Genomic DNA, 24,250 nt, shown 5'->3' with positions numbered 1-24,250 from the left:
TCAGGGCAGCCCAGGGAGCTGGGCTCCAGAGAGGTGAGAGCTTCAAGGACAAAACAGGCCAAATGCCATAAATGGCCTGAGAGAGAAACACAGCACTACAAGAGTTCAGAGGAACATCACAGAGGATTGTTTTCATTGGCAAAGGCTTCTTCGTTATCATGATTCATTGAGCATTTCACCCATTTAGTGATCACAACAGCCCTTGAGCTGTTGGTACCGCAACATCCCCGCTTTTACGCATAAGAAAACTGAGTTCTCAGCTCAGTTGTGCAAGACCCTTATGTAAAAGAGCCAAAACTCTAACCCAGTACACCAGTTGGCACTTGCTTTACTTTGAAAGATGTCGGGACTTTCATCAGGACCCTGACATTCCAGGCAGAGGATTACGTCAAGGAGAGTAGAGACGTGAACAATAGACCTGCTTGGCTGGAGAAATAACATGTAAGGGAGTAGACAGAGATAAGATAGGAAAAGATTATAGCAAGATTGTGAAATTCCTTGAATGCTGAGGCGTTTTCCATGCAATTAATTGGCTAGAGATTGATGACAAGTATTCAAAGCTAGTCTGGTCAATTTTCCAACCCAGGTAAAGATGAGACCTGAACCACAGTGGTGGCAGTGCAAGGGGAAGAGAGAGAAAGGATGAGTGGCCTTGCAAAAGCAGGAGGAACAGAATTGGATGACAGTGGGATAAAGGAGGTGGAGGAGTCTACAATTTCATGTCTTTGGAGTTGTATGTTTTGTGGCACCTCAAGCAGAGAAGGAAAGTGAGGTTTGGGGCAGAGGTTGGAATGAATGGAATGGTTAGGGTGACACCCTAATCACATTGACTTGATAGCCAGTTGGGAAATTTGACTGAAGGTTGGAATAGGGCCAATAGGGGTGAGGTGTAAGCTGAAATGGGGAGGGAGGGAGGGAGGGAGGGAGGGAGAAGCCCTTGTGGAGGTCATCTTCACAAAAGTATATTTGAAACTATGGAAGCACTGCAGACAGGTGAGAATACAACCTTAGGGAAGACCCACATTTATCTGGTAGAACTCAGACATGGAGCCACTGGAAGGAGAAAGGTGTTTGAGAAATAGGAAGAAAAGCACGGTGGTGCTCTCTTAAGGAAGCTTAGAAAAATGAATATCAGAAGGAATAAGAGATGGGCCTAGGCAGTGCTGGGAAAGAACAGCCAGGAGACTTGCATGGACAGGCAGAGCGGCTCACCTAGGAGACCTACGGCTTTGAATCCTTTTGCGAAAGGGAGGAATCTTCATGCTTCAGACCACATTCCTCATAAGACTAGTAGTGGGCATGGGGTGGCTGCTGCTGATTTCAACCATGAGTAGCTTCGGTGGCCTCTACCTGCCCCCTTTGTTGTCCGTATCCTACATATTGGAGTTTTGATTTACCCGTAGAGCCCACTGGTGGCCTTGGACAGATCTGTGCCCTCATTGCCTTTCAGCCCGTGAAGCGCTGATCTCCTGCTAGATTTTTCATCAACTATCTGTAGTCACAGAGATACTGCATTTTCTTGCAGTAGATGGAGCATTCAGCTTCAGAGGAAATACAGCTAGACTTGTGTCCCCATCCTTAGAAGCAGGACCTAAACGCGTTACATTTCCTTTCCCTTGGGACTGAGGGAAAAAAAACAGAGAAAAAGGACTCTCCCTTTATCATTCTCCATCATCAAATGTTTGTTGAATGAATCTCTTCTGGACTGAAAGAGATTCATTAATCCACACAGCTGAGCCGTGAAAGAACAACCGGGTGCTCTGTAGCTAGCAGAGACTTGGATGTCCAAGTGCCTGACGATGATGTGTCCTTAGCAGGTGCGACACCCGTCTCACTGGAGACATAGACCCTGCTGCCTGCTAGGACTTCTGAGAGAAAGCCAGCTTGATGTCGCTGGACAGAGCATAAAATCAAGGACAAGGAGCTCCAGGCTGCAGCAACAGCCCTCCCTGGCCTTATTTCTGACCAAAAGTGGTTCACTGGCCATACTCACTTATGAATAACTTAGTAATTCACAGGCTGTTGTGAGAAGCAAGTAACACAGTAGATGTGGAAATGCTTTGTAAGCTGTAAAGTACTATGCAAATACTATTATTCAAGCAGATCAGAATATAGGGAATCTGGTAGGGGAAGAAGATGAGTTCTGTGTCTCTAAAAAGAGTATGCAAAAATCTTACTTTTCTTGAGATAATTTAAAATAGAGTGGAATGTTTAAAAATAACACAAACGATACAGTGTACCCTTTCTGTCTCGGGTTTAGACTTACCCCCCAGTGTGTCCCCTTGAAAAAGTCATTTTAGATAAAATGGTCAAAGCCCATGGCATCCACACACCCATTTCCTGGCTCTACCCTGGAGGGTGGTACTTCTTTCTAAACTACTTTGTGGAATGGCCTCTTCCAAGGAGTTCTTAGAAGTATCTTGGGAAAGATATTCTCTACAAGTATTTATTAATTTTTTTGTTTCCCCTTTTCCAATGGAAGAAGAAAATTAACTTTCAGAGGGCGCCTCTGCTAGGTGCTGGGCGATTGACATATCGCCTATTTGAGTCCCCTTGGCCATCCTGCCAGGTAGATATTATCAGGCTTCTTTTATAGACAGGGGACCTAAACCCAGAGCGGTGAAGTCACTTGCCTAAGGTTAAGAGATGGGATTCAGACCAAGGTTTTGCTGGCTGCAAGGCAAGTGCTCTTTCACCAGGCTAGGCTCTCTCCTATCCAGAAAGTCTATCCTAATGTTTCTCCGCATTTCCTCTCCAGAGCGGTTCACTGTTTGTGAATAGATGGGCAGCTGAGCTCTTTTTCACTAGAAAAGACAGAAAGAGTGGCCCTCTTACAGTCGGAGACAGCCTTCCCCCGAACTGCAGTCTTTCTCAGGCAGGGACTGATTGCTTTCTGTCCCCTCGTAGCTTAATTGCAGTGCTTTCCCGGTTTATTAGTTTCCAGATTCTGTGCCAAGTGCTTTAAGAGGCAGGTAGGGGAGAGTTCCCCATGCTTGCCTGGCAGCCTGCCACCCCCCCCCCCAAATCTGCTGCTTGCTGTTTCAGAAAGGGGATCAACATTGAAGGCATTTTTCTCAGCAGTGCAATTTACATATCACAGCCTTGCTGACTGAAGCAGAAATGAGGGCTCCAGGGGCAGGAATCTGGGGGTGGGGACAGAGCCTTTGTAGGGCCAGAAGGCAGGGGAGAGAAGAGCTTATTTTATTAACCAGGAATAAAAACATTGTGAGTAATGAATAAAGTCCGAAAGCAGTAAATCTGGGACTCCAGAGTTAGGTGTGTAACGTGTCAGGGAACAATTTAAGCCTTCGCCTCTTCTGCAGAGGTGAGGTATGCAGGCCGTCATTCACAGCCCGAATTTCATTAAATGGTCTTTTAAGGGTTAGGATTACAAGAAGCCAAGTCCGGCTGGTTCATAATGATGATTTATGGCTGTGTTGTCGACTCCCCGACCCTTCTGTACAAGGGGAGAGAGAAAATACATAATTTGTTGCTCATTAACTCCAAGATCTGTCAGGCCTGGCCCAGAAGCCATGTGGTCCTGGAATCATGTGTCTGCTAAATGGCTTCAGCCTGGCCCAATCCTTGAAAATACACAATTGCTATACTACAGTGGAAACTGTTTTTAATAACAATTGAAATAATAAAATTATCTCAGTGCAGCCTGCCGTAGGTCTTGGAAGTTGAGAGTCGGAATATCTGAGCTGTACTCTGAATCCTGCAGATAAATCAATATCTCTCAGAATGTCAGTATCACCATCTATAAAATGGGTGTATCTTCTCCACAGAGTTGCAGATTAAATGAAACTGTAAAGTGCAAAAGAAATGAGAATGATTGCTGCTATGACTAGCATTGTTGTTAGGAATTTGAGGTACCATAAAATGTTCTCTTTAAACCTCTTTATCTCCCCATAATCGGAGGAAACATTTTAATGAGCAGTTTACTGTTTGCAAGACTGGGGCATGGAAAACTGAAGTTTTACAATGAAGGGATGTTAGACCTGAAAGGAATTTTCGAGTTGTAATCAAACCCTTTCTCTCTAAGCTGACTGATGCAGAGACATCAGTCACCTGAGATTCAGTAGTAAATTCACATAAGAGATGCTCATTTGCAGTGGAAACCCTCTGTTCTGTCTCAGCATCAAACAGGAAGTCATGCTCAAGCTGAGTAAATTTAGAAGCAGTTTCGTAATCTGTGACAGTGGTATGGTTCAGGGACCTCAGGAACGATCCATGGGCAGGGATGGTGCACGGGGCCTTGGTTCTGCTCCTTGCCTGTGGTCATCTCCTTGGAAGTACTTTGTTTTCATACTGCTTGTTACCTTTGCTGGGTTGGGAGGCTAGTGGTGGAGGTGGCCCAGGAGAGTTGAGAATACGTGTCATTGCAATTATGAGGTAATCAGTCATGGAGTCTAGCGCCCTCATTTTGCAAATGGAGAGCCTAACTTTTCCCAAATTCACTCAGTGAGTAGGGACTCAAACCCTGGCTCCTTGACTCCTAGTTTGGTGTTCTTCCCCCTGCATCTAAAGTCACATAAGCATGACTTATAAATAAAGAAGACCAAGAAAAATTTAGAGAACATGATGGCGGTTATAAACATCTGGAACTTGTCAACCTGTAAGGTTGCATAGGGTAAAGTGTAAACAGGTTCAAAGGAGAATTAGGCCATGAATGGCGAGAAAGAATGCTGGATGGGGCCTCGGAACACCTGGGTCTAATCTTTAGCTGTGAGTTAGCTTGGACCTCAGTTTCTCCTGTGTATGATGGACCCTTTCAATTTTGACTTGCTGTGCTTCTCAGATTTTAATCTTTGCAGCGTGTTATCAAAGGACTCTTGGTAATGTTAGAGGATATTCCCAATTTTGTAATAAGGCAATTGTGAGGACTACTGTCCTGCTCCCTTTCATTCATTCATTCAACTGATAGTCTCTGAGCACCTCTGCGGGATCAGGTATTGGTCCTACTCACCCAGGGGGTGGATGCTGGGCTAGACTGGCCTTTGACAATCTCTCTCTAGTATAGAATCAGACTTAATACACTCAGTATGCTCTGGGAAACCAAGATGTTGCACTTAGAAATAATAGCAAGCACTTACAAGCACAGAATCGCTGTGTGAATGTCAGTGGAAGTCGCTCTTCTCACTCTTCCATCTGTTGGCCCCCGGGCCCAGCCGGCATGCCCCTCTTTACGTGGCCGTCCTATCCCTGCACTTCGGAGCCCTTGAGGACTTGGATCGGACCCCAGGCCTTGATGCCTTCCCCCACCGTGAAGAGTAACGGGAGACTTTGGAAAGGAGTGCCCGATGTGTCAGTCTGTTGCTTCCCTGTGGTTGTGAACATGCTCTCTGCTCCCTGAAAGGGCAAATGTGGCTCATCTTCGAGCCCTGTGAGGAAGAGTGAAAGGGACTTGCGGTGAGTGATGAGTGAGCTTCGCTGTCCCTGGACTGTGGTCACCACCAGGAAGTGGCCGGGGCTGTGCTGTGGAGTTAAGACAAGGGCAGCCGGGCAGGCTGTGCGGTTTGGTGCATCACCAGAGCAGAATTGGTCCTCTGCTGTGTAGCCAACAGAGGCATTTATCTTACGGGGAATCAAAGGCTGAGGCCCTTTGTAGAGTTAGATTGTTGTTGGTGATCCTTTGCCCCAAATCCCAGAATCCTCACATTTGCTCAGATCCTCTGACATCCTGACCATTCTTAACTGTGTTCTCGATTCTTCATCTAATTGTGTTTTATATATGTAAGTTCTTATTTATCTCTTTCTTACCTTAAAATATATTTGCATAACAATATATTTGATTATATGTTTTTGTTATTATGAAGGTATGTATGGCTATGTAGGACTTTCTTAAAAAGGGGAGTAATGACATGTTAGCAGTTTGAACTTTCCTCCCATGCATATTTGTATCTTTATGCTTGTTAAATAGAAAGTCGGGGTTTCTTAGCTTGTAATCTGCAGTTATATACTGAACATTCTCTTATGTCATTAAATATCCCTTACAGCATCAGTTTTGATAGGGAATCTTGATCTTGCTTAATTCCCTTATTGCTTTCCCTTTAGATCATCACAGGGGAATTCTACCGGATCTATTACCTGAAGGAGAAGTCCCGGTCCACGGTTCAGAATCCCTACGTGGCAGCCCTCTATAAGCAAGTGGGCTGCTTCCTCTTTGGCTGCGCCATCAGCCAGTCCTTCACAGACATTGCCAAAGTCTCCATAGGACGTCTGCGTCCTCACTTCTTGAGCGTCTGCAACCCTGATTTCAGCCTGATCAACTGCTCTGAGGGCTATGTTCAAAACTACAGATGCAGAGGTGACGACAGCAAAGTCCAGGAAGCCAGGTGAGACACCACCTCCCGGACCCCTGTGTGCACCCCTTTGGTAGGGGCAGTCCACTGAGCACGTACGAAGCATTTACCAGGTGCCAGGCCCAGCGCTGGGTTCTGGGTTTGGTGGGCAATTCCGACAAAGTGTCTGTTCTTGAGGAACTCACAAATGATTGAGCTAGATATGTAAATAAACAATTACGATATAGTATTAGTAAGTTCATTCATTCATTCATTCATTCATTTATTCATGCATTCATGGGTGCCTGCGAGGTTCCAGGCAGCTTGTTCCAAAGCACCATCAAGGATGCAAAAAAACCCAAGATAGTGCTACTCTCAAGGTGACAAGCTAGAGAAGGAAGACAGGCAGACAGTGTGTGTGAGGAATGTGCATACGGCCCTTTCATGGCCCTCTCTTGCTCTTACAGGAAGTCCTTCTTCTCTGGCCATGCCTCCTTCTCCATGTATACTATGCTGTATTTGGTGGTAAGTACCAGCCCCCTGATTCCAATGTCCAGTATTCAGCCCCAGCTTCAATCCCTTCTGTACACAAAACCCCCAGATTGGCTAGGAACAGATTTACTGTGAAATCCTTGAAAAAGAGATTATCTAGAAAAATTAAATTCTATTCTGAGCTCAGCCATTGCCTTGGCAGAAGTTATTTTACTTTCCAGGATTTTCTCATTTTTCAAATAAAAATAATGTTTACTGTAACTGCTTGATAAGCATTGCGTACCCATTTTGAAATTATAAAGTGTTAAAGACACTTGTATAACATTTTATGGTAATAAACCCTGTTTTCTGAAAATCCATTAACTCAGATGATCCTTACAGGAACCTTATGTCATAAGTAATATTATTTCTGTTGTGGGAAAGAATCACCAAGTAAGGCTCCGAGAATTCAAGTGAACTGCCAAATTTTACAGATACCAGCCTGGCTGGAGTGGCTCAGTTGGTTGAGCATCGCCCTATACACTTAAAGGTTGACTGTTCGATTCCCAGTCAGGAAACATGCCCGGGCTGCGGGTTTGATCCCCAGTTTGGGAGCATACAGGAGTGCTAGAGTTGGGTGTTTTTGTTAACACACCCTGTGATCGATCCCCAGGTTCCCTGGGGCCCTGGGGAGAATCACATTTGAACCGGCTGGGTGTAGCATTAACAGCTAATGCCTTTAGAGTCAGACAGACCTGAATGCTTCTGGCCATGCCAGGGACTAGCTATGGAATGTAAGCGACTTACTTAGCTTCCAGGTCTCAGTGTACTCATCTGTACAGTGGAGACCATCATGTCTATTTTACACAGTTATTGCCACTTTTCTTCTCTAGACCCCACTTTCCCCACCTGTCAAATGAAAGGGTGGAATTAGATGGTGTCTACTTATCTCTTAATCTCTATGGTTCTATTTGAAAGAAGACTATCCTAACTGCTGATGGGAAGCCATCAGGGTCAAACTTAGGCCCACATTACCATGGAGTTCAAAAACAATGGCCATCCTGAGCTTCCTACTCCTGAGCCCTGGCCTAAACCCCAGAGGACCATATCCGGATTGGCCCTGTACCTCCATGGTCAGGGACTGAGGATGACTTGGCTGTCTGGATACAATGCCAACACCAGGGCAGGCAGCAATTCATGTAGCATACCTGGTGTCTCCTCTGTTGTGCCAGGTACTCTGCCACCTTCCCTGGCTACTCAGATGAATCAGTCCTGGGCCTGCCCTCCTGGGACTCACCTATGCATCCACATTCAGCATCCAGCACATTGTGAGAGAATATTATGCACCAAGCACTGTGCTAGGTGTGGGGATATAGAGATTAGTAAAGCACGGTCACAGTCCTTGGGGAGTTCAGTCTAGGGAGGCAGGCAGACTGTGGCAACAGTCTGGTTTGTTGTGCAGGAGGGGCAAGGGGATGCGTGGGTTACTGTGGAAGCTCAGGATTGTGGCAGCTAACCTGAGCAGAGCGGGGCAGAAGCAGGGAAGGCTTCCAGTAAGGTGAAGACGGGAGGACTGGAAGGACCACTTTGTGTAGGTGAGGAGGAAGGTGATTTGGGAGCTGCAAGTGTTCATTCAGTTAGGTAAGTGTTGATGGCTGATAGGAAGCAGGGGGTGGAGGGTGTGCTGAGAAGCCCTGTGGGATCACAGGCCAAGCTCCTTTTGCAGCTCAGATAGGCACCAAGTACCTTACCCTCGGAGGCCCCTCCCTTGGTCTTCTGAGCTCCTCTCTCAGGAATCTGCACTTTGCCTCCTCACCTTCTTCAGGTCCGTGTAGCCTTCCCTGGCCACCCTATTTAAGATGACAGCCCCCTCACAGACACAGAGGGTGCACTGGTGGCTGCTAGATGGGAGGGGGTGGGGAACTGGGTGAAAGAGGTGAAGGGATTAAGACATACAAATTGGTAGTTACAGAGTAGTCACAGCACGTGAAGTACAGCACAGGGAATGTAGTCATTAATATCGTAATGGCTGTGCACAGTGCCAGGCGGGTCCTGGAAATATCGGGGAACACTTTGTAAAGTATATGATTGTCTAACCACTATGCCGTACACCTGAAACCAATACAAAATACTACTGAAAGTAAACTGTAACTGAAAATTAAAAATTAAAAAATGACAGCCCCCTCCTCCAATACTACCTTTGAAGTCTACTCTCCCCCCATCCGACACACTGTTACTCACGTCTCTGTCTGTCCACCAGAGAAACTATAGCGTCTTTCCACTGCAGCCAGGACTTTGTCTCCCCACTGACTCGGTAGATCACGGGGGGCCTGCGTGGTGTAGGGAAGACCTTTGCTGCCTCTTTGCTGAACTGTTTACCGAATGACTCTTGACTGTGGTGGCCGTGAGAACCGTTTATGTGTCAGAGGGTGTGCGGGCACCAAGGAAACAGGGAAGTGGCTGTCCCCTGACGGCGTGTTCTCCAGCCTGTGGTTGTTAGTCACTGAGGTTTTGTTCAGCGTGTTTAGAATCCTGGAGCAGTGGGGTCTGGTGTACCCACGAGGCATACCCACAGGTCCTGGGGGTGTCTGCTGGAACTTTGCAGGAACAAGATTGTTGTTTGCAAGTGGAATCCACTGCTATGCAGATGTTTTTCCTCTTTTCCCTCTATCTCATCCATCCATCATCCCTCCCTCCCTCCCTCCAGCCTTCCATCCTCTCTCCTTCCTTCCTCCCTCCCTCCCTCCCTCCCTCCCTTCCTTTCTTCCAGTATTAGTGACCCGTAATTAGACCTTGTGAGCACTTGGGGACATTGAAAGAGCTCCATTTTGTGTGGAAAGCCTGAAAAGTGCATAGCTGCAAAGCAATTGGATAAGTTCTCTGATTCAGGGTGGACTGAAGGGTTGGGGCACAGAGGAAGGGACTGTTAACCCTGCTGTGAGGTGCTCTGAGTCACTTCACAGGCCTCCTTAGCTAAAGAGTGGGTCAGAGTTTCTATCTAACTCTTACAAAAGCTGTGCGCTTGTGTTTCAGACATGGGCGTTACAAAGGTACGTGACAGGGTAAATGAGAGGAACCTGAATGCCCCATGCAAATTGGGCACGTGACAGGGTAAATGAGAGGAACCCAAATGCCCCATGCAAATTGTCCTTTAATCCATGACAGCTGTGTAGTCCCCTCTTTTCTGCAAGACAGAAGCCCAATAACAAAGACCCCAATACTTTGTGTGCAGAGCACTAATTACCTAAGGAAGACAGGTGGTTCTATGGTTAGAGCTATGGACTTAGAAAGAGGCAAATCTTACTCCATGTAAATCAAGGCTCTTTGTTACCTTGAACAAATGACATGACCTCTTTTGGCCTTGTTCTCTTTATCTGAAAAATGGGCACAATGGTGTGGAACCTAACAGGAGGATGTGACGATAACAGGTTTTATCACTTAAAGCACCTTGCACAGTGTGTAAAACAGTGCTCAGCAAAATGGTGGTTTCTTTTTCTACCCCAATAGTGATAGAAAACAAGATCTGACTCCCTTCTCTTTTGTCCTGAAAGTAGTTGAATAACTTCCTAGAGAGAAAGTCCAGTTTCGCACCATGTAGACGAGTCACCAGGCCCATGAACCAGAGCCAAGCGTGAGCCACTGAGGAGATGAGAGAAGGGAGAAAGTTTTTCCCTGTGGGTGTCAGTGATCTGGACAGACTTCCAGGAAGAGAGCAGGCAGGGACAGAAGGAAGGACAAAAGCCTCCTTTTCACTCTCAGCAGAGCTGTCCCCAGAGTGATGGAAATGAAGCGAGAGGACAGTGCAGACCTGTTTCACCAGTATGCAAATCGTGTAATGAAACACAAATGACTTAGCAAAAACCACGTGTGACTCACCCCACATCTGACTCTGCTGGTGAAGACCAGGGGAGCCCGATTGAGTCCAGCCAGAGCTTTCTAAGGAGGTTTTGTTGGAATTCCACAGGACCCCAATTTTGAAGCTAAGACCAAGAAGAGAACTCCATTCATGGAGTGAGCTCTCTGCACCAGGGTGGTGGGGGGTGGGGAGTAGACACACCTTTCTGTTGCAGTCTTCATCATATCTACAATCAGCAGCTTTAGCAATGGGAAGAAAAACTTTAGTACGAGAGAAGGACTTTAAGATTATATTCTCTTTTCATGATGGAACTTATTTTATTCATGTCTGTGCCTTTCACAGAGTTCTGAATAGAATAGATGCTCACAACATGTGAGTTGGGTTTTTTTAAATGAACAAAGCTCCGTATGTTACACATGAGTAAGCAGAAATTCAGAGAAGCAGCATGACTTGTCCAGGGTCCTACGGCTGGTACACAGCAGAGAAAAGACTCAAACCTAGTTGCTCTAAGTGCAGGTCAAACACTTCGCTTTTTTTCAATGTCACACTGATGGTTAGGAAGTGCATTTTTCCAGCCCAAACATCTTCCCACACAGCTGCTGACCAGTGTGAGGGTCGGGGTGGTTGAGGCTTTCTGGTTTTCTATCCAGCTCTGCTCACCCCATCCTGACCACTGTTTTTCAGGATGCCTAGGACTTTGATGAAGCCCCTGTAGGAGTTCTGATTCTGGGAAAGTCTCCTTACTGTTCGGTCCAAGACAGGGACATTTCATCCTTGTGGTCAGAAGGTTGGCCTTCCTCTCCTGCCTTAGGGGTACCTGCCCTTATGGAGTGGGAGTGAACAGAGCCTCCTGACCCACATAGTGTCCCAGGCTCAGGTTTCCAAGGGAGCTGGGCATTCCAGAAAGTACTCACTGATCGGTTGTGAGGCCTGAGCCTCTGGCCTGGAATGGTTCCTGCGAGCTGGGCTATGAACCAGCAAAATTCAATCCATTTAGCAATTTGTTGAGTGTGGGATGGAGGGAGCTATCAGGTCCTCCGATCGACCTCAAAGCCTGCTGCCGCCAGCTTATTTCTCAGATCTGAAGTAGCCACTGGGTGGAAGGTCATTGTGTAATCTTTCTTTAGCAATTGACTTGTGTTGCTGAAATCAAGCACAGTCATTGAGTAAATCTCATTTACCAAGGCCAAAGGGTGGCATGGGTTTCTGGGAGAGTGCCTTGCATACCCATCTTATGCCAGGCAGGGTTCCGTGTCATCTCCTTGCATCCTGGCAGCCCTTAGAGGGAGATGCTGTTCCACCCGTTTCAGAGATGAGGCTTAGAGAAGTTAAGGGACCGCACAGTAAGTGGTAGAGCCAGGACTGGAATCAGTGCTGTCACCCAAAAACCCACTTCACTACCACTGTGCTTTCCCCTGAAGCCCCAGCCGCAGACACCAGGACCAGTCCTGAGATCTCAAAGCGTTTCTCCATAAGTGTGTTAGTTACTGACGGGCAGGGGGGCAGTCGGGGGAGGGGAACAAGCTTTCCTGCGTGACCCGAGCTCCGTGTCCCACTGCTTCCCAGGAAGGTTCTCTCCCCGAGGCCCCTTGCCCTTGCTCATTCATCAGCATTCTCTTCCTGAAGCTGTTCCAAAGGTTGGCCTGTCTTCCTCTCTCCCCAAGTTCCTCTCATTTCTTTCCTTTTATTAAGCTCCCCCTCAGTATGTGAGTCAGTGGAAGGGGAGATGTGTGCCTTGTCCGGTTGGGAAACCCACCCTTCCTCTGCCCCACCCTCAGTTCCAGGGCCCGTGACCTTAAGTCTACATGGAGGGGGCAGGGGGAAGTTTGGGAGGATTTTGAACAAGCATTTTCTGAAGACCTGCTGATTTTCCAGTTGAGGGAAATGAGAAAATCTTGAGGCTACTAGGTCCAAATTAAGCAAAATAGTTAGAGAGTTAAGATCATCTGTTGATTGAGCAGCTTATGGTGCCAGCCACTTGATCTGTGTGACCACCAGTCTGGACTACAGTCCGTGAGACAGTGGTGGTGGTTACGCTTATTTTATATGTGAGGAAAGAGGCTCAGTGAGGTTTTTCTGATGGAAACCTGTGCTCTGTCTGTTGCCCACCCCACCCCATCCACTGACAAGACTTGCTGGAGGGAGGTCAGACCATAATGGGCTCAATACAAAAGGGCTATTCCTTATTGCCTGAACTTGCCACTGTCCTTAAGACTTGTGTTGAGTTGGAGCTATACTGACATCATCTCCATCCCAACTCCCCAAAGGAAGGGAGCTTTGGATTCACAATTGTAGAATCTGCTGTTGTACCATTTTAGTAGAAATGAAGGACTAGCTTTTGATGTGCAGATTATTTTATTTTTTTAGGGTAGATAATTTTTATAATACCGAGGGCTTTGCTTAAAACCATTTGCCTTTTCACCATTGCTTACTTCAACATTTCTCAATAGGGACTCAATAGGTAGGTGATCTGTAAAAATAATTGTATTTGATGAAAATAAGGATTTAGTATGGAGCGTTTACCAATCTTTTTTTAAAAGACCCCTAATATTCCATGTAATACAGTTTAGGAAAGACTGACCTACTAAATAAAGACCAGGTTCCTCGGTTTGACATCCAGTGGCCTTCATGAGCGGCCCCTGCTTGTCTCCAGCCCGTTTCTCATCAACCCGCATACACCCTCTTCAGCTGTTCTGAGCTACGTGCAGTGCTGTGGAGCTCTGCGTGCCGGCTTCTAAGTCATCCCTCTGCCTGGAATACACGCCCTTCACTGCTTCCCCTTGACTCCTAGCAAACACCTCTTCATCTTTAGGATTCAAGTCAAATATCCCTTCCACTTAGTAATGGACCCCAGCTTCTTTCATAGTTCCTATAAAACCCCTAAGTATACTTATTTTTGTTTTCATGTACTCCCCCTCTCCCCCACTGTATGATCCATAGGGCAGGAATTATAACTACTCATTTCTGTGTCCGTAGCACATATCATAATGCCTAGTTTGTTTATTTATAATTTAACTTTTATGTTATTTCTCCCTAGTTCCACAGATTTGGCCTTTTAGGTTATTTTTAGAATACATTTTTTTCAAGTTTATTTCCTCCAAAATTTTACAGGATATCCATGGGAATCTGATTGAATTTACATGCCAGTTTATGAGTTTTTAAGTTAAGTGTTCTTAAAAATGAGTGTTCTTATAAATAAAATTCTACCTCTCTATTTAAGTTACCCTTTATGTCCCTTATTTCATAAAAGCTGTATTGTTCTTTGTAAGCTAATTATTATTTATTTAATCATCTTTGCTATTATGATGATTTTACCTCTTTTAGATCTTTAACTGGTTATTTTTTATATATGAAAAACCACTGATTTTCCCCCCCTTGCTTAGCAGCCAACAATATTAATGCATTCTCTTTCTTATGTTTTCATTTGTTATTCTTAGATTTCCAATAATATGTTCATATAATTCCATACAGGTTATAAAGTTGCCTGCTGTTTTGCAGGCGTGGGTTTTTGAAATAAATAATCTTCCAAGTAGTTGAGGGTTCGGTACTAGACCCTCTTCCTACACAGGCAAGAGTGACTCCGGAATCTTCCACCCTCTGTCTCTTCAGGCTCGGCCGCCAGCGTGCTCTTTCCTGACCACCGAAAGGAAAGTGTCCCTTTGTCTCAGGAAGGGCAGAGGCCTATCTTTAGGCCGCCAGCCCCCTCCTCTCGGCCCCCTTCCCCTTTCTCCTGGCCTCTCCCAGTGCTTTGCTCTGATTTGTAGTCGGAAGCTCCCCTTGTCCCCTTGCCTCTTCCCCCCTCGTTTCCCAAGTTCCCACAGGAACCTGGAAAGTAGGTTGTGCCCAGAGGTTAGAACGGAAACTGGAGCAAGATAACTGTAGGGGACAATGCGCAGTTGACGTCATTTCAGCTTTTTTACTTTGGCCAGAGGTGTTTTTTTTTTTCCTTTCATTTTCCTTCAGGTTGCTCTCCTGCCCCACCCGGCCCAGTGTCTGTCAGGCCCTCTCTGAAAGCTCTCTGGCATTGTCTGGGTGTTTTATGTTTCCTTATTTCCTAATTCAACATCCACAGGCCCAAGTCGACACTTAGAAGCCTGTCCTTTGATAGAGCTGCTTTCTTCTGAAGCAGACCCATCTCCTGTGACTGTCATGGTGACCTCTGCTTCTCAGATTGCACCTCGGTTCCCGTGGGGGTCCTGAGAGGCGGGCAGGGTAGGGGCTCCGCAGCCATAACTCCAGGGAAACACACAAATGCGTTCAATGAATTACCGTTTGTAAAAAACCCCAAAACTTCCAATAACCCTGGTTACTGTTTTTTAATCAGTTTCAATCAAGAAGTAAGCAACGTTTATTGTCTAGAATGTGCCAAGTGATATGCTAAGGCCTTTGTCCTGTGTCATCTTCCTCAGCCCTCTCTAGCTGATCTCCCTGGGAAAACTCCATTTTTCTTATTTTTTTAGTACAGGAACTAAGGCTCGAGGTTTAGATGTCTGGCTTGAGGTCATGTCAAGTTGAATGCTCTTTCTACAACATGCCAAGCCCAGGCTGTGGAGGCAGCGTGTGGCCCGGGTGCTGTGGTGCCGTGAGCGGTGGGTCACCCGCTCTGTTCATTCTCTCTCCTGCCTGCAGCTGTACCTCCAGGCCCGCTTCACTTGGAGAGGTGCGCGTCTGCTCCGGCCGCTCCTGCAGTTCACCCTGATCATGATGGCCTTTTACACAGGACTGTCCCGCGTATCTGACCACAAGCACCATCCCAGCGACGTCCTGGCAGGATTTGCTCAAGGAGCCCTGGTCGCCTGCTGCATAGTAAGTAGCCTCTTGTCCTCGGTATGTGAGCAGAGCCCTCGGCTGCTGCTTCGCAAATGTTTCCAGCTCAGTGACCAGAGCCAGGAAGCTCTTAGTCTTCTGCTGAGTATCTGGAGAGCCACCCCACCCTAGCACCCCTCTGGGAAAATGCGAATAGTGACTGCCTCTTTCAACCTGTGTGTTTTCATCCAAAAGGGTCTGTAAATCCTCTGTTCTGAAAATAATGGGCTTGTAGAGTGTCGCCCCTGGGAGATCATAGATATCATCCAACTCACTTTATATCTGAAGACATTTAGGGTTAGAGAGGGGAAGAAACTTGGCCCAGGTCACATGTCAAGTCTCAGAGTACTCAAATACTGCTTTGGTGGACACTTACTGTTTAGTAGAACTCAGCTTCTTGGTAAACTTCTGTCTCTCCCACTGTGACCTTTGCTCAGACCCTACCCCAATGTTGGCTGGAGAAGAGGGAGTCTGGAGAGGCTAAGGCCTCCCCCAACCTGAGGGCCTTGCCCATCATGTCACAGAGCTCACTGGAGAATGGACTTGGGATGGGCCACCTTCTGATTTGCCCCAAATGAATGGGTTCCCCTTCTCACATACTGATCCCAGCGAGGGTGGGTTAAGGTATTCCACCTCTCTGAGCCTCGGCCTCCTCGGGAACCTGCTTTTCCTGCCTGCTAAAAGCTTTGAGGGGCAGATTCAGCATATGTGAATGAGTGCCTATTCTGACATTGTGCCTTCTGGGCCCTTCTCAGGGGAGCTCGGCAGGAATCCCAGAATACAGTAATGACTGGATGTTTAAGCACCATGCATAGAAGTTGTATTGTTGTTAGTATAACTCTTGCTCATTAACTGTAAGAATCATGAACAGTAGAGGGATATAGACCGACCCCTGTCCCTTCCTAATTTCTAAGCCTAGCTGCAGCCCCATGTCCCCTTATAGCAACCTCTCTCACTCTCCTCTGTGATAACGCTTATCTATGTTGAAATTGTTGATGTGTGTCTCCTTTTAGAATGTGCGTTCCTTGGATCAGGGACCATATATGTAACATATATGTAATTCTCCTGTCTTACCAAGGCCTCTCAGTGCTCCTAGCTCAGAGTAAATAAGCGCATGCCTCATCAGCAAGAAGCTAGAGTCAATGAGCTGACATGCCCTTTCTTGAGGATACTGTAGGGGACATCCTCTTGAAGGCAGGGAAACGGATAAGCCCTTGCTCCCAAGAAAATCCCTGTCTAGTTGCTCCCAGTCAGGCCAAACGCAGGAGTTACATGACACGTGGGGCAGCAATGGAGACAGGGACAGGGCACTGCAGTGGGCAGGCGAGGGCCTGACTCTGCAGTGGGCAAGAGGGATGGGGAGTTGGGGCAATCAGAGTGGGCGCCACAAAGAAAGTAGCCTCTGAGCTACACGCCAGCCTGGCCTGGGAGCCCTAACCTAGGGGACTGGCTCTTTTGATGGCTTTATTCGTTACTTTCCTGTTTTCAGTCAAGGCCAGAAGGGAGAGAAATTGGGGGAGCAGCCATTAATGAGAGCAGCTGTCACTGACCAGCTTGTTTTCTTATGCTTGGTCCTTTCATGTGAAGTGACAGTGGGGGATGGGTGTATGCACTAAGGGGTAACGCTTTGCTGACTGTACCCTTCTCAGCAGGAGGAGGCCCACAAGGCCTGTTGTAGTGTTTTCCTTCTTGGCGCCACTGCCCTAATTAGAGTCTCCTGCACCCCCAATTAAAAAAAATTGAAAGATCGGGGATCCTTCGTAGCCTTCCTCTCTTTTCTATCCTGGGGCACTAGTCACTCACAATTAGACTAAGTGTCCGGGACAACCAGGGTTTATATTCAAGAAGGGAAATGAAGGGGCCTGATTTTCATCCTTTGTGGCTCTGGCCTACTGTGACACAGGATGGGAATCTGGTCCTAGCACTGATAAAGTACCTACTCTGTGCCAGCACTATTCTAGATCTCTTATTCATTGTCTCCTTTTGGGCCCACGAAGCCATTTTACAGATGAAGTAACTGAGGTTCAGAGAGATGTCTCAAGTCATCCAAGGTCACAGCTAGTTGACAGCTGCTCCCAGAGGTTCCCAGACTCCAAAGCTTTGCCCTCTGCACTTGGCAAGGAGGGATGGTCACTGGAGCTGAGGTCAGCCAGCGTTAACCCAAGGCATAGCAGCATGGACAGCTGCTAAAAGGGCATAATTTAAGGGTGTCACTGGGCCTCCCTACCCCATGGGCTGACCTAGCCATTGCTCTGTCTGAAAGCCTGTTTTACAGTGAAAAGGTGGTTCAGAAAAGGATGATAAATATCTTTCCCTGTCTTTTGCCCCCTTAGCTGTGAACACATGAGAACAACTTACCATTCGATCTTAACATCGAGACCACTGGATCTTATTTATCGTTGTTCTCCAAATGCCTACCCCCCGGCCTGGTGCTCAGGAGCTCATGGTCCTGGCTAGCTTGGAATCACGGCACTGAGGGGGCCCCTCATTAGGCCATCTGAGAGGCTGGGGCAAGAAGCTGCGGCTAGTCAGCAGAGGAGCCTGCGAATGCTCAGCTTGGGGGGAAGGGGCAGTGGCTCCTTTCCCATCATAAGATCTGTCATCAGGTTTTGATTGTGAGGAAGACAGAAGCAAGGCTCGGGATCCTGGATTGAGCAGAGATGGGTCTGGGGAACCAAGAGGCCATTTGAAGACACTGTGCCCAGGAGAGGGAACTGTGCGGAGGGTGGAGGGCATCTGTACCACAGGTTTTAGCCTTCTCAGGCCCTTTCCCGGAACTGTGCCCCGTAGCACTTTCAGCCTCAGCAGGCCCCTGCTTTGCATGTGTCGGGCAGAACTTTCCCCCAAGAATCAAGGCTGGCTGTCCCAGGGAAACCCAGGGAAAGCCAAGCTCTCTTCTCGCCCTGAAGTGGCTGTATTGAATGTGTCTTGAAACACAGAGATCTCACCTGAGGTCAGTTGGGAGGACCAGGAAGGTACAAGGCCACAGCTTGGGGTGCCAAGGAACCCAGAGTCCATTTCCCACTCTGCCTGATAACCTCCTAAGCCAAACTTCGATGGGCCCCCATTAACTTAACACGGAAATAATAGTTTCTAACATATACTGAAAGCTTAGGTGCCAGCCACTATGTTAAGTACTTTACATAGATCCTCTTCAGTCCTCCCCAGATCCTATATTGAACCTTATATCCGCTGAAGAGATGAGAAAACAGGGATTAAGAAGGTTTAAGTTACATGGAGAAAAAGTAGAGAAGCCAGGAGGTGGGTCCACACAGAGCCAGGGCTGCCGGCCCCAAGCTGCTTCTCGGGGCCCCACCTCCCGCTCCCCTCCAGGCACGACAAACTTGTCAATATTCTCCAACTCTCTGGGCTCTCTTACTTTACACGGTTGTCCCCTTACACAGTTCCAGTTTTCCCTCATCTCTGATGAAACCTTCTGAGTTAGTTTCCCGTGTTGCTGCTGTAACAAATTACCACAAACCTGGTGCTATAAAACAACACAAATTCGTCCTCTTATAGTTCTTGAGTTCGGAATTCCGAAATGGGTCTCTCGGGCTAAAATCGAGGTGTTGGCAGGGCCGTGTTCCTTCTGGAGGCTCTAGGGAAATCATTTTCTTGACTTTTCCAGCTTCTAGAGGCTGCCTGCATGCTTTGGCTTGTGTTCCCTTCTTCCATCTTCAAAACCAGCAGCATAGCATCGTCAAATCTCTCTCTCTCTGGCCCCTGCTTCCATTGTCACGTCTCCTGTGATTCTGACTCCCCTGCTTCCCTCTTATGAGGACTCATGATTACATTGGACCCACCTGGATAATCCAGGGTAATCTCTTCCCATCTCAAGATCTTTAACTTAATCACATCTGCAAAGTCTATTTTGCCATGTCAGGTAACAGTCACAGGTTCTGGGAATTACGACAGGACATCTTTGGGAGCCATTGTTTAGTCTACTACACCTTCCCTTGGTCTTCTCTGAAGACAGAATTCTCTAACTTTCTTCTGGTGCCCCAGTGACCCTTTGCATGTTTTTCCTGCTATGGTATTCAGCCTGGTTCTGTCATAATTGTCTGCTCATATGTCTGTCTCCCCAATATTATTGCAGGTACCTTAATAGCAGACTCCACGGCTTAACTTTCTGGCTATTCATTCTCAGAGCCTAGAACAGTGGCTGACACACTGTGAAAGAATGAGTGATGAATTATCTTGTGATCTCAAGAAAGATACTTCCCCTCTGAGCCAAGTTTCCTCAACTGTGAATTGATCTTGGAGGCCCTGCAGCTCTGTGACCTTCTCCCACAGAGATTCTATGGTGTGGCTGACTCTGCAGTAACTGAACTGGACTTGCTCTCTCAGATGTTACCATCTCCCTGAAATGCCCAGGAAAATGGCCTCTATTGGGGAACATGACATGAACATTGGCTTAGTCACCGCAGAGCCTAAGTAACAGGCCATGACAACCAAGCACTTTTACACAGGTCTGCTGAGAGTAAGTCCTGTCACAGCAAGTAGACGTGTCTAGACAAAAATCACATGCCAGACAGGAGTGGGCTTGGTTTCCTCCCCCACTGCTCACTAGTGAGCCCTTTTCAGAGAGAGAAGGCAATGGCACCCAACACAGACAGTAAACCTACATAGACTCAGTGCTTTATCATGGACTCGATATGAAAACATGGGCACATAGGGGCGGATGGGCCTGCACACTGATCTACACATTTACACATGTGGGCAGAGGTATGCAGGACAAAAGTAGAGAGCCAGGGCCCAGAGAGACCCAAAGACAGGTGGACAGAGCCAGTCACACCCTGACACACAGACATCCATCCTCTCCATCTGTCATCCGCACTCAGAACCACAGACACACAGACAGGTCCATGTAAACACACACTCACACACTCACACACACACACTCACACACACTCACACACACACTCACACACACACACACACTCTCTCTCTCTCTCTCTCTCTCTCTCTCTCAGTCCTATCGAGGTGTGAGCTCTTCAGCTGGACTCACCATACCTATTCCCTGGAGTAATCCAGGGACTGGGATGAGGGGACAGACATCAGTTCATTTCCTTTCTGGTGACAACTTGCCTATCTGGTCACCTCCTCCTTTGACCCTCTAACAGATGGCAAATTGTGGGGCCCTGGGAGGGGTCAGGGCAGGGCCAGGCCGCCATTGCTGTGGGTTCAGCAGAGGAAGCAGCTGCTCCGTGAGTTTCATAAACACACAGCAGAGTCTTTCCTGGTTTTCCTCTTCCCCAGGGGTGGGGCTCTGCTGGCCGTCGCTCTTTTGTGTGCCGCTGTCTTCCTCCAGGATGTAGGGAAGGGCGAGGGTGTTCTTTGTCTTTGCCTCGGTGAGGTAAAGAGATGAACGAGAATTGTGCATGTGAGGAGGAGTTCATTGGTGACCATGCCCTCAAAAGGAAACTGGGGTTCAGAGAGAGTGTGTGTGACATGCCCAGGACACACAGGGGCAGAGTGGAACCAGATCCCGGGGGTCTTGATTCTATCTCCAAGGACTAGAACAGTAAACTCCAAAAACATGCTTGGTCTGTGCCATGAATTTGTGGGATCTCTTTCTTCTCCAATGGGGGAGATACCACCTATTCCCCTTGGATTTATTCTGCTCTGCGTTGGCACAGGGGAGTAGATGAAATGACCTCCCAAATCTCTTCTGGGCCTGCAGAAGCCTAGCTCTTTGCCACCCCAGGCCCACACTCTCAGGTGGGCAGGGGTGCCAGGAATGTGGATGTGGAAAGCAAAGGCACAGATAAACTTTGACACCCCCCCACATAGAGGATGACAGTGTCTTTGCAGTATCCACAGTTTGCAGCGTTCTTCTAAAATCTCCTTTGCATTCCCCTGCTGAGATGGATGAGGTAGGTGATGGGCCAGAGACTCAGAAAGGGGCCTTGTATTCCTGCCGCTTGCTTGTTAGGCAAGTCACTTCCTCTCACCCACCGTTTCCCATTCTGTGTAGTACGAGTTGTAATAACCTTACCCGATCTTTGGATTGAGGATTCAGTGAATATGTATCATGCTTGGCACATGCAACACATTGACTGAATGTGTATGATCCGTTAGGTACTGGGTTGAAGAGATGCACTAAAAAGAGTTGATCCTTAGAGAGCTTAGAGTGCAGTAGCTTTCCAAGACTTGACCACAATCCATAATAAATACATTTTACATCATAACCCAATGCAGGCACTTACACATAACTAAAATATTTCACAAACTAAGACTTAGCTGTATTGTGTGTGATACATTATAATATTTTTAATTTAATCATTCAAAATGCTGGTGGTGACCGTCCAGTATATTGATTTTGTAACTTACTAGTGATTTATGACATAAAGTTTGAAAAACACTGATCTAGAACAGACAGACATGTGAACAAACATGCAATTGAAGGACAAGCTGCAAGGATGGGACCCTCTTCTGGGGACAGTTGGGGCTCAAAAGAGGGGATAGTTCATTCTCCTTGAGGGTATTAGAAGGCTAGAAAAAAAATCCTAGAGGAGATGATTCTTGAAAAATGAGTGGACATTTCCTATGAGATGCAAAAGATAAGGAAGGGCATGTCATGCTGAGGCAATGGCACGGACTTGGAGAAGGAGAGCATGAGATGTCTTCTGACCCTTGCAATGCAAAATGGTGGGACCAGTGGGATAATGGGAATTGGGCTCGGCAAATCATGGTCCCCTTCACGCTTTCAGCTTCAGAATGCATGAGTTTTGAGAGTGAGGGTTCCTGCCTTTGGTCAGCCCATCATCCCTGGGTACCACATTCCTGAACTCCAGCTCCTGTTGAGTCAAGCACCCCACTGACAGAGCTGTGAGCCCTGTGGGTCCTCCTTACCAGAAGCCCTTCTTCTTGACAGCCCAGAAGTGCCCCTCTGTAAGGCTCCTTGGCCTTCAGAATTGCCTGCACTCCCTCTCCTCTGCTGCCCCAAGCTCTCCTTCCTTCTATGGGACTAACTCCCTTCTTCACGTCCCTCAGTAGGAATTTGATTGTGAACGATGGTAACCGAAGTAGGATTTGAATGGACCTTTAGAAGTGTTTCCACATAAGTCCTTCTATTTTAGCCTTACAGTAACGATGGGAAGGTAGATTTTAAAGAAACATTTGCACAAAATACAGTGCAGATTCATCATCTGAAGTCATAAACCTCTTCATTTTGTATAAATTCAAGCCTTAGACAAGAGTGTGACTTAGCCTGGGCCACACAGGCGTGACAATTTCGGGACTCGATCTTGACTTCTAGTGGGACACTCTTTCCACCCCATCATGCTTCCTCTCAGGTACATTAGGAAATCACGCAAATTCCCAGGGCCAAAAACCACTGAAAACTCTTTATTGAGGTTAAAAAGTAATGATTGCTTTTAACTCCCATTTAGTTCAAAAATAGGGCTGCCAAAGATGGCTTTTCTTTAGACATTTACTATACTTCAGGCATGAGAATGAGTCAAGATTCAAGACTTTCTCCTGCAAAGAAAATTACTCCTTAATCTATAGATCGCTCGTTACGTTAGAGTGGGATGCAAAAGGAGCAGCGTGTGGTGTCTGTCCCCACATGGGGGTGGACTAGATTTACTGAGGACTGCAATTGCGGAGCTCTGGGCACAGTTCCTTCCCTCGAGCAGCTCACAGTCTAAAGGGGAAACATAGCATAGCATTTCAAGCATTATGTATTAAAGCCTATGCTTAATGCTTAGGCAGAATGTCATTAGAAGTTCAATATGGGTGCCAAAGAGAAGACAAGGGTGGCAAGGAAGGTATTAATGAAGCCCAGTGTAGGTAAAGGAGCTGCTCTCGAAAAGATGGTAAAATATCTATCTAAGACACAGAGCCATTAAATGGCAGATTAGGGTTGGGGCCCATCTATTCAATTTTATAAACTGTCCACTAATGGTCTGCCTAACTACTCTGATAACAAACACCAGCAGTGTTTATTAAATTCAGATTTAGTAAACTGAGTAAATTCCTGGGTGAGCCCAGGAATCTGCTTTTTCGAGAAGCAGCCAGCTGATTGTGAAATAGATGATCTGAGGATGACACTTTCAGAAATACCACAGTAGACAACCCTCAGTTTTCTTCTGGTCCTAAGATCCCCAAATTCTGCTTTTATACTTATCAGCTGTGTGCCCGCATCTAAGCCCAACGGGCTTGAGAACGTCCTGACGAGTAAATATACAATTCCTGTCTTCGGGGAGTTCGCTTACGCACTCTCAGGTTTGAAATACCCAGGGACTCCAGAAACACTTAAAGGACAATTTTGCTGTCATATCTGCCCTGACAGTGGCCCTCAGAATTTGCTGACTTGGCCATTCGCTGCAGTGGGCGTGGAAACCCGGCTGCCACCACACTTCTTGTTCCTGGCAGCAGCAGGGCTGGGCTGTCCGTGCTCCGGGAGGCTGGCATCTCCGAGCTGGTGACTGCTGGCAGCAAGACATTGCAGCTTCTTCCCTTTTGATTGTGCCAGCTCACTCTCCAGAATTGCCCTGGAAATGATGGTCTTTGAGAGCGAGCCCAATCTGTGCTGTGGAGAGCCCCCAAGTGCCGGCGGCCTTCACGCCAGCTGAGCCTGTGCAGGCTTCCCCGGGTTCACTCATACTCTCGGTCATCCCTATTTTCCCCTCTCTCCTCCTTCCTAGTTCTTTCTCTTCTTTCTTCTCGCTCCACACTAGGGGGAGGGAAGAGAAGTGACTTTGTACAGGTAGGTACTGAACATACAAGCCAGTGAAATGCCTCCCGTCCCATTTATTAACCTTTTATTGGGCACCAGGCGCTGCGCCACACTTGTGCCTTGTGTTATGTCCTGTAATCCTTAGAGTGA

The 24,250-nt window shown here is 47.1% G+C and overlaps 1 protein-coding gene across 1 annotated transcript in view; it reads left to right on the top strand.

Annotated features, from left to right (window-relative positions):
• PLPP3 (phospholipid phosphatase 3) overlaps positions 1-24,250 on the top strand; it is a 76,909-nt gene that overhangs the window by 46,426 nt on the left and 6,233 nt on the right. The window contains exons 3-5 of the mRNA XM_087820460.1: positions 6,058-6,338; positions 6,752-6,809; positions 15,241-15,417. Of these exons, the coding sequence (XP_087676586.1) occupies positions 6,058-6,338; positions 6,752-6,809; positions 15,241-15,417 (516 nt within the window). The remainder of the gene's footprint in view (positions 1-6,057; positions 6,339-6,751; positions 6,810-15,240; positions 15,418-24,250) is intronic.

Source organism: Miniopterus natalensis, chromosome 9, assembly GCF_054644295.1.
Source record: "Miniopterus natalensis isolate mMinNat1 chromosome 9, mMinNat1.hap1, whole genome shotgun sequence".
NCBI lineage: Eukaryota > Metazoa > Chordata > Mammalia > Chiroptera > Miniopteridae > Miniopterus > Miniopterus natalensis.
This window is presented reverse-complemented; position numbering and strand designations above follow the sequence as displayed.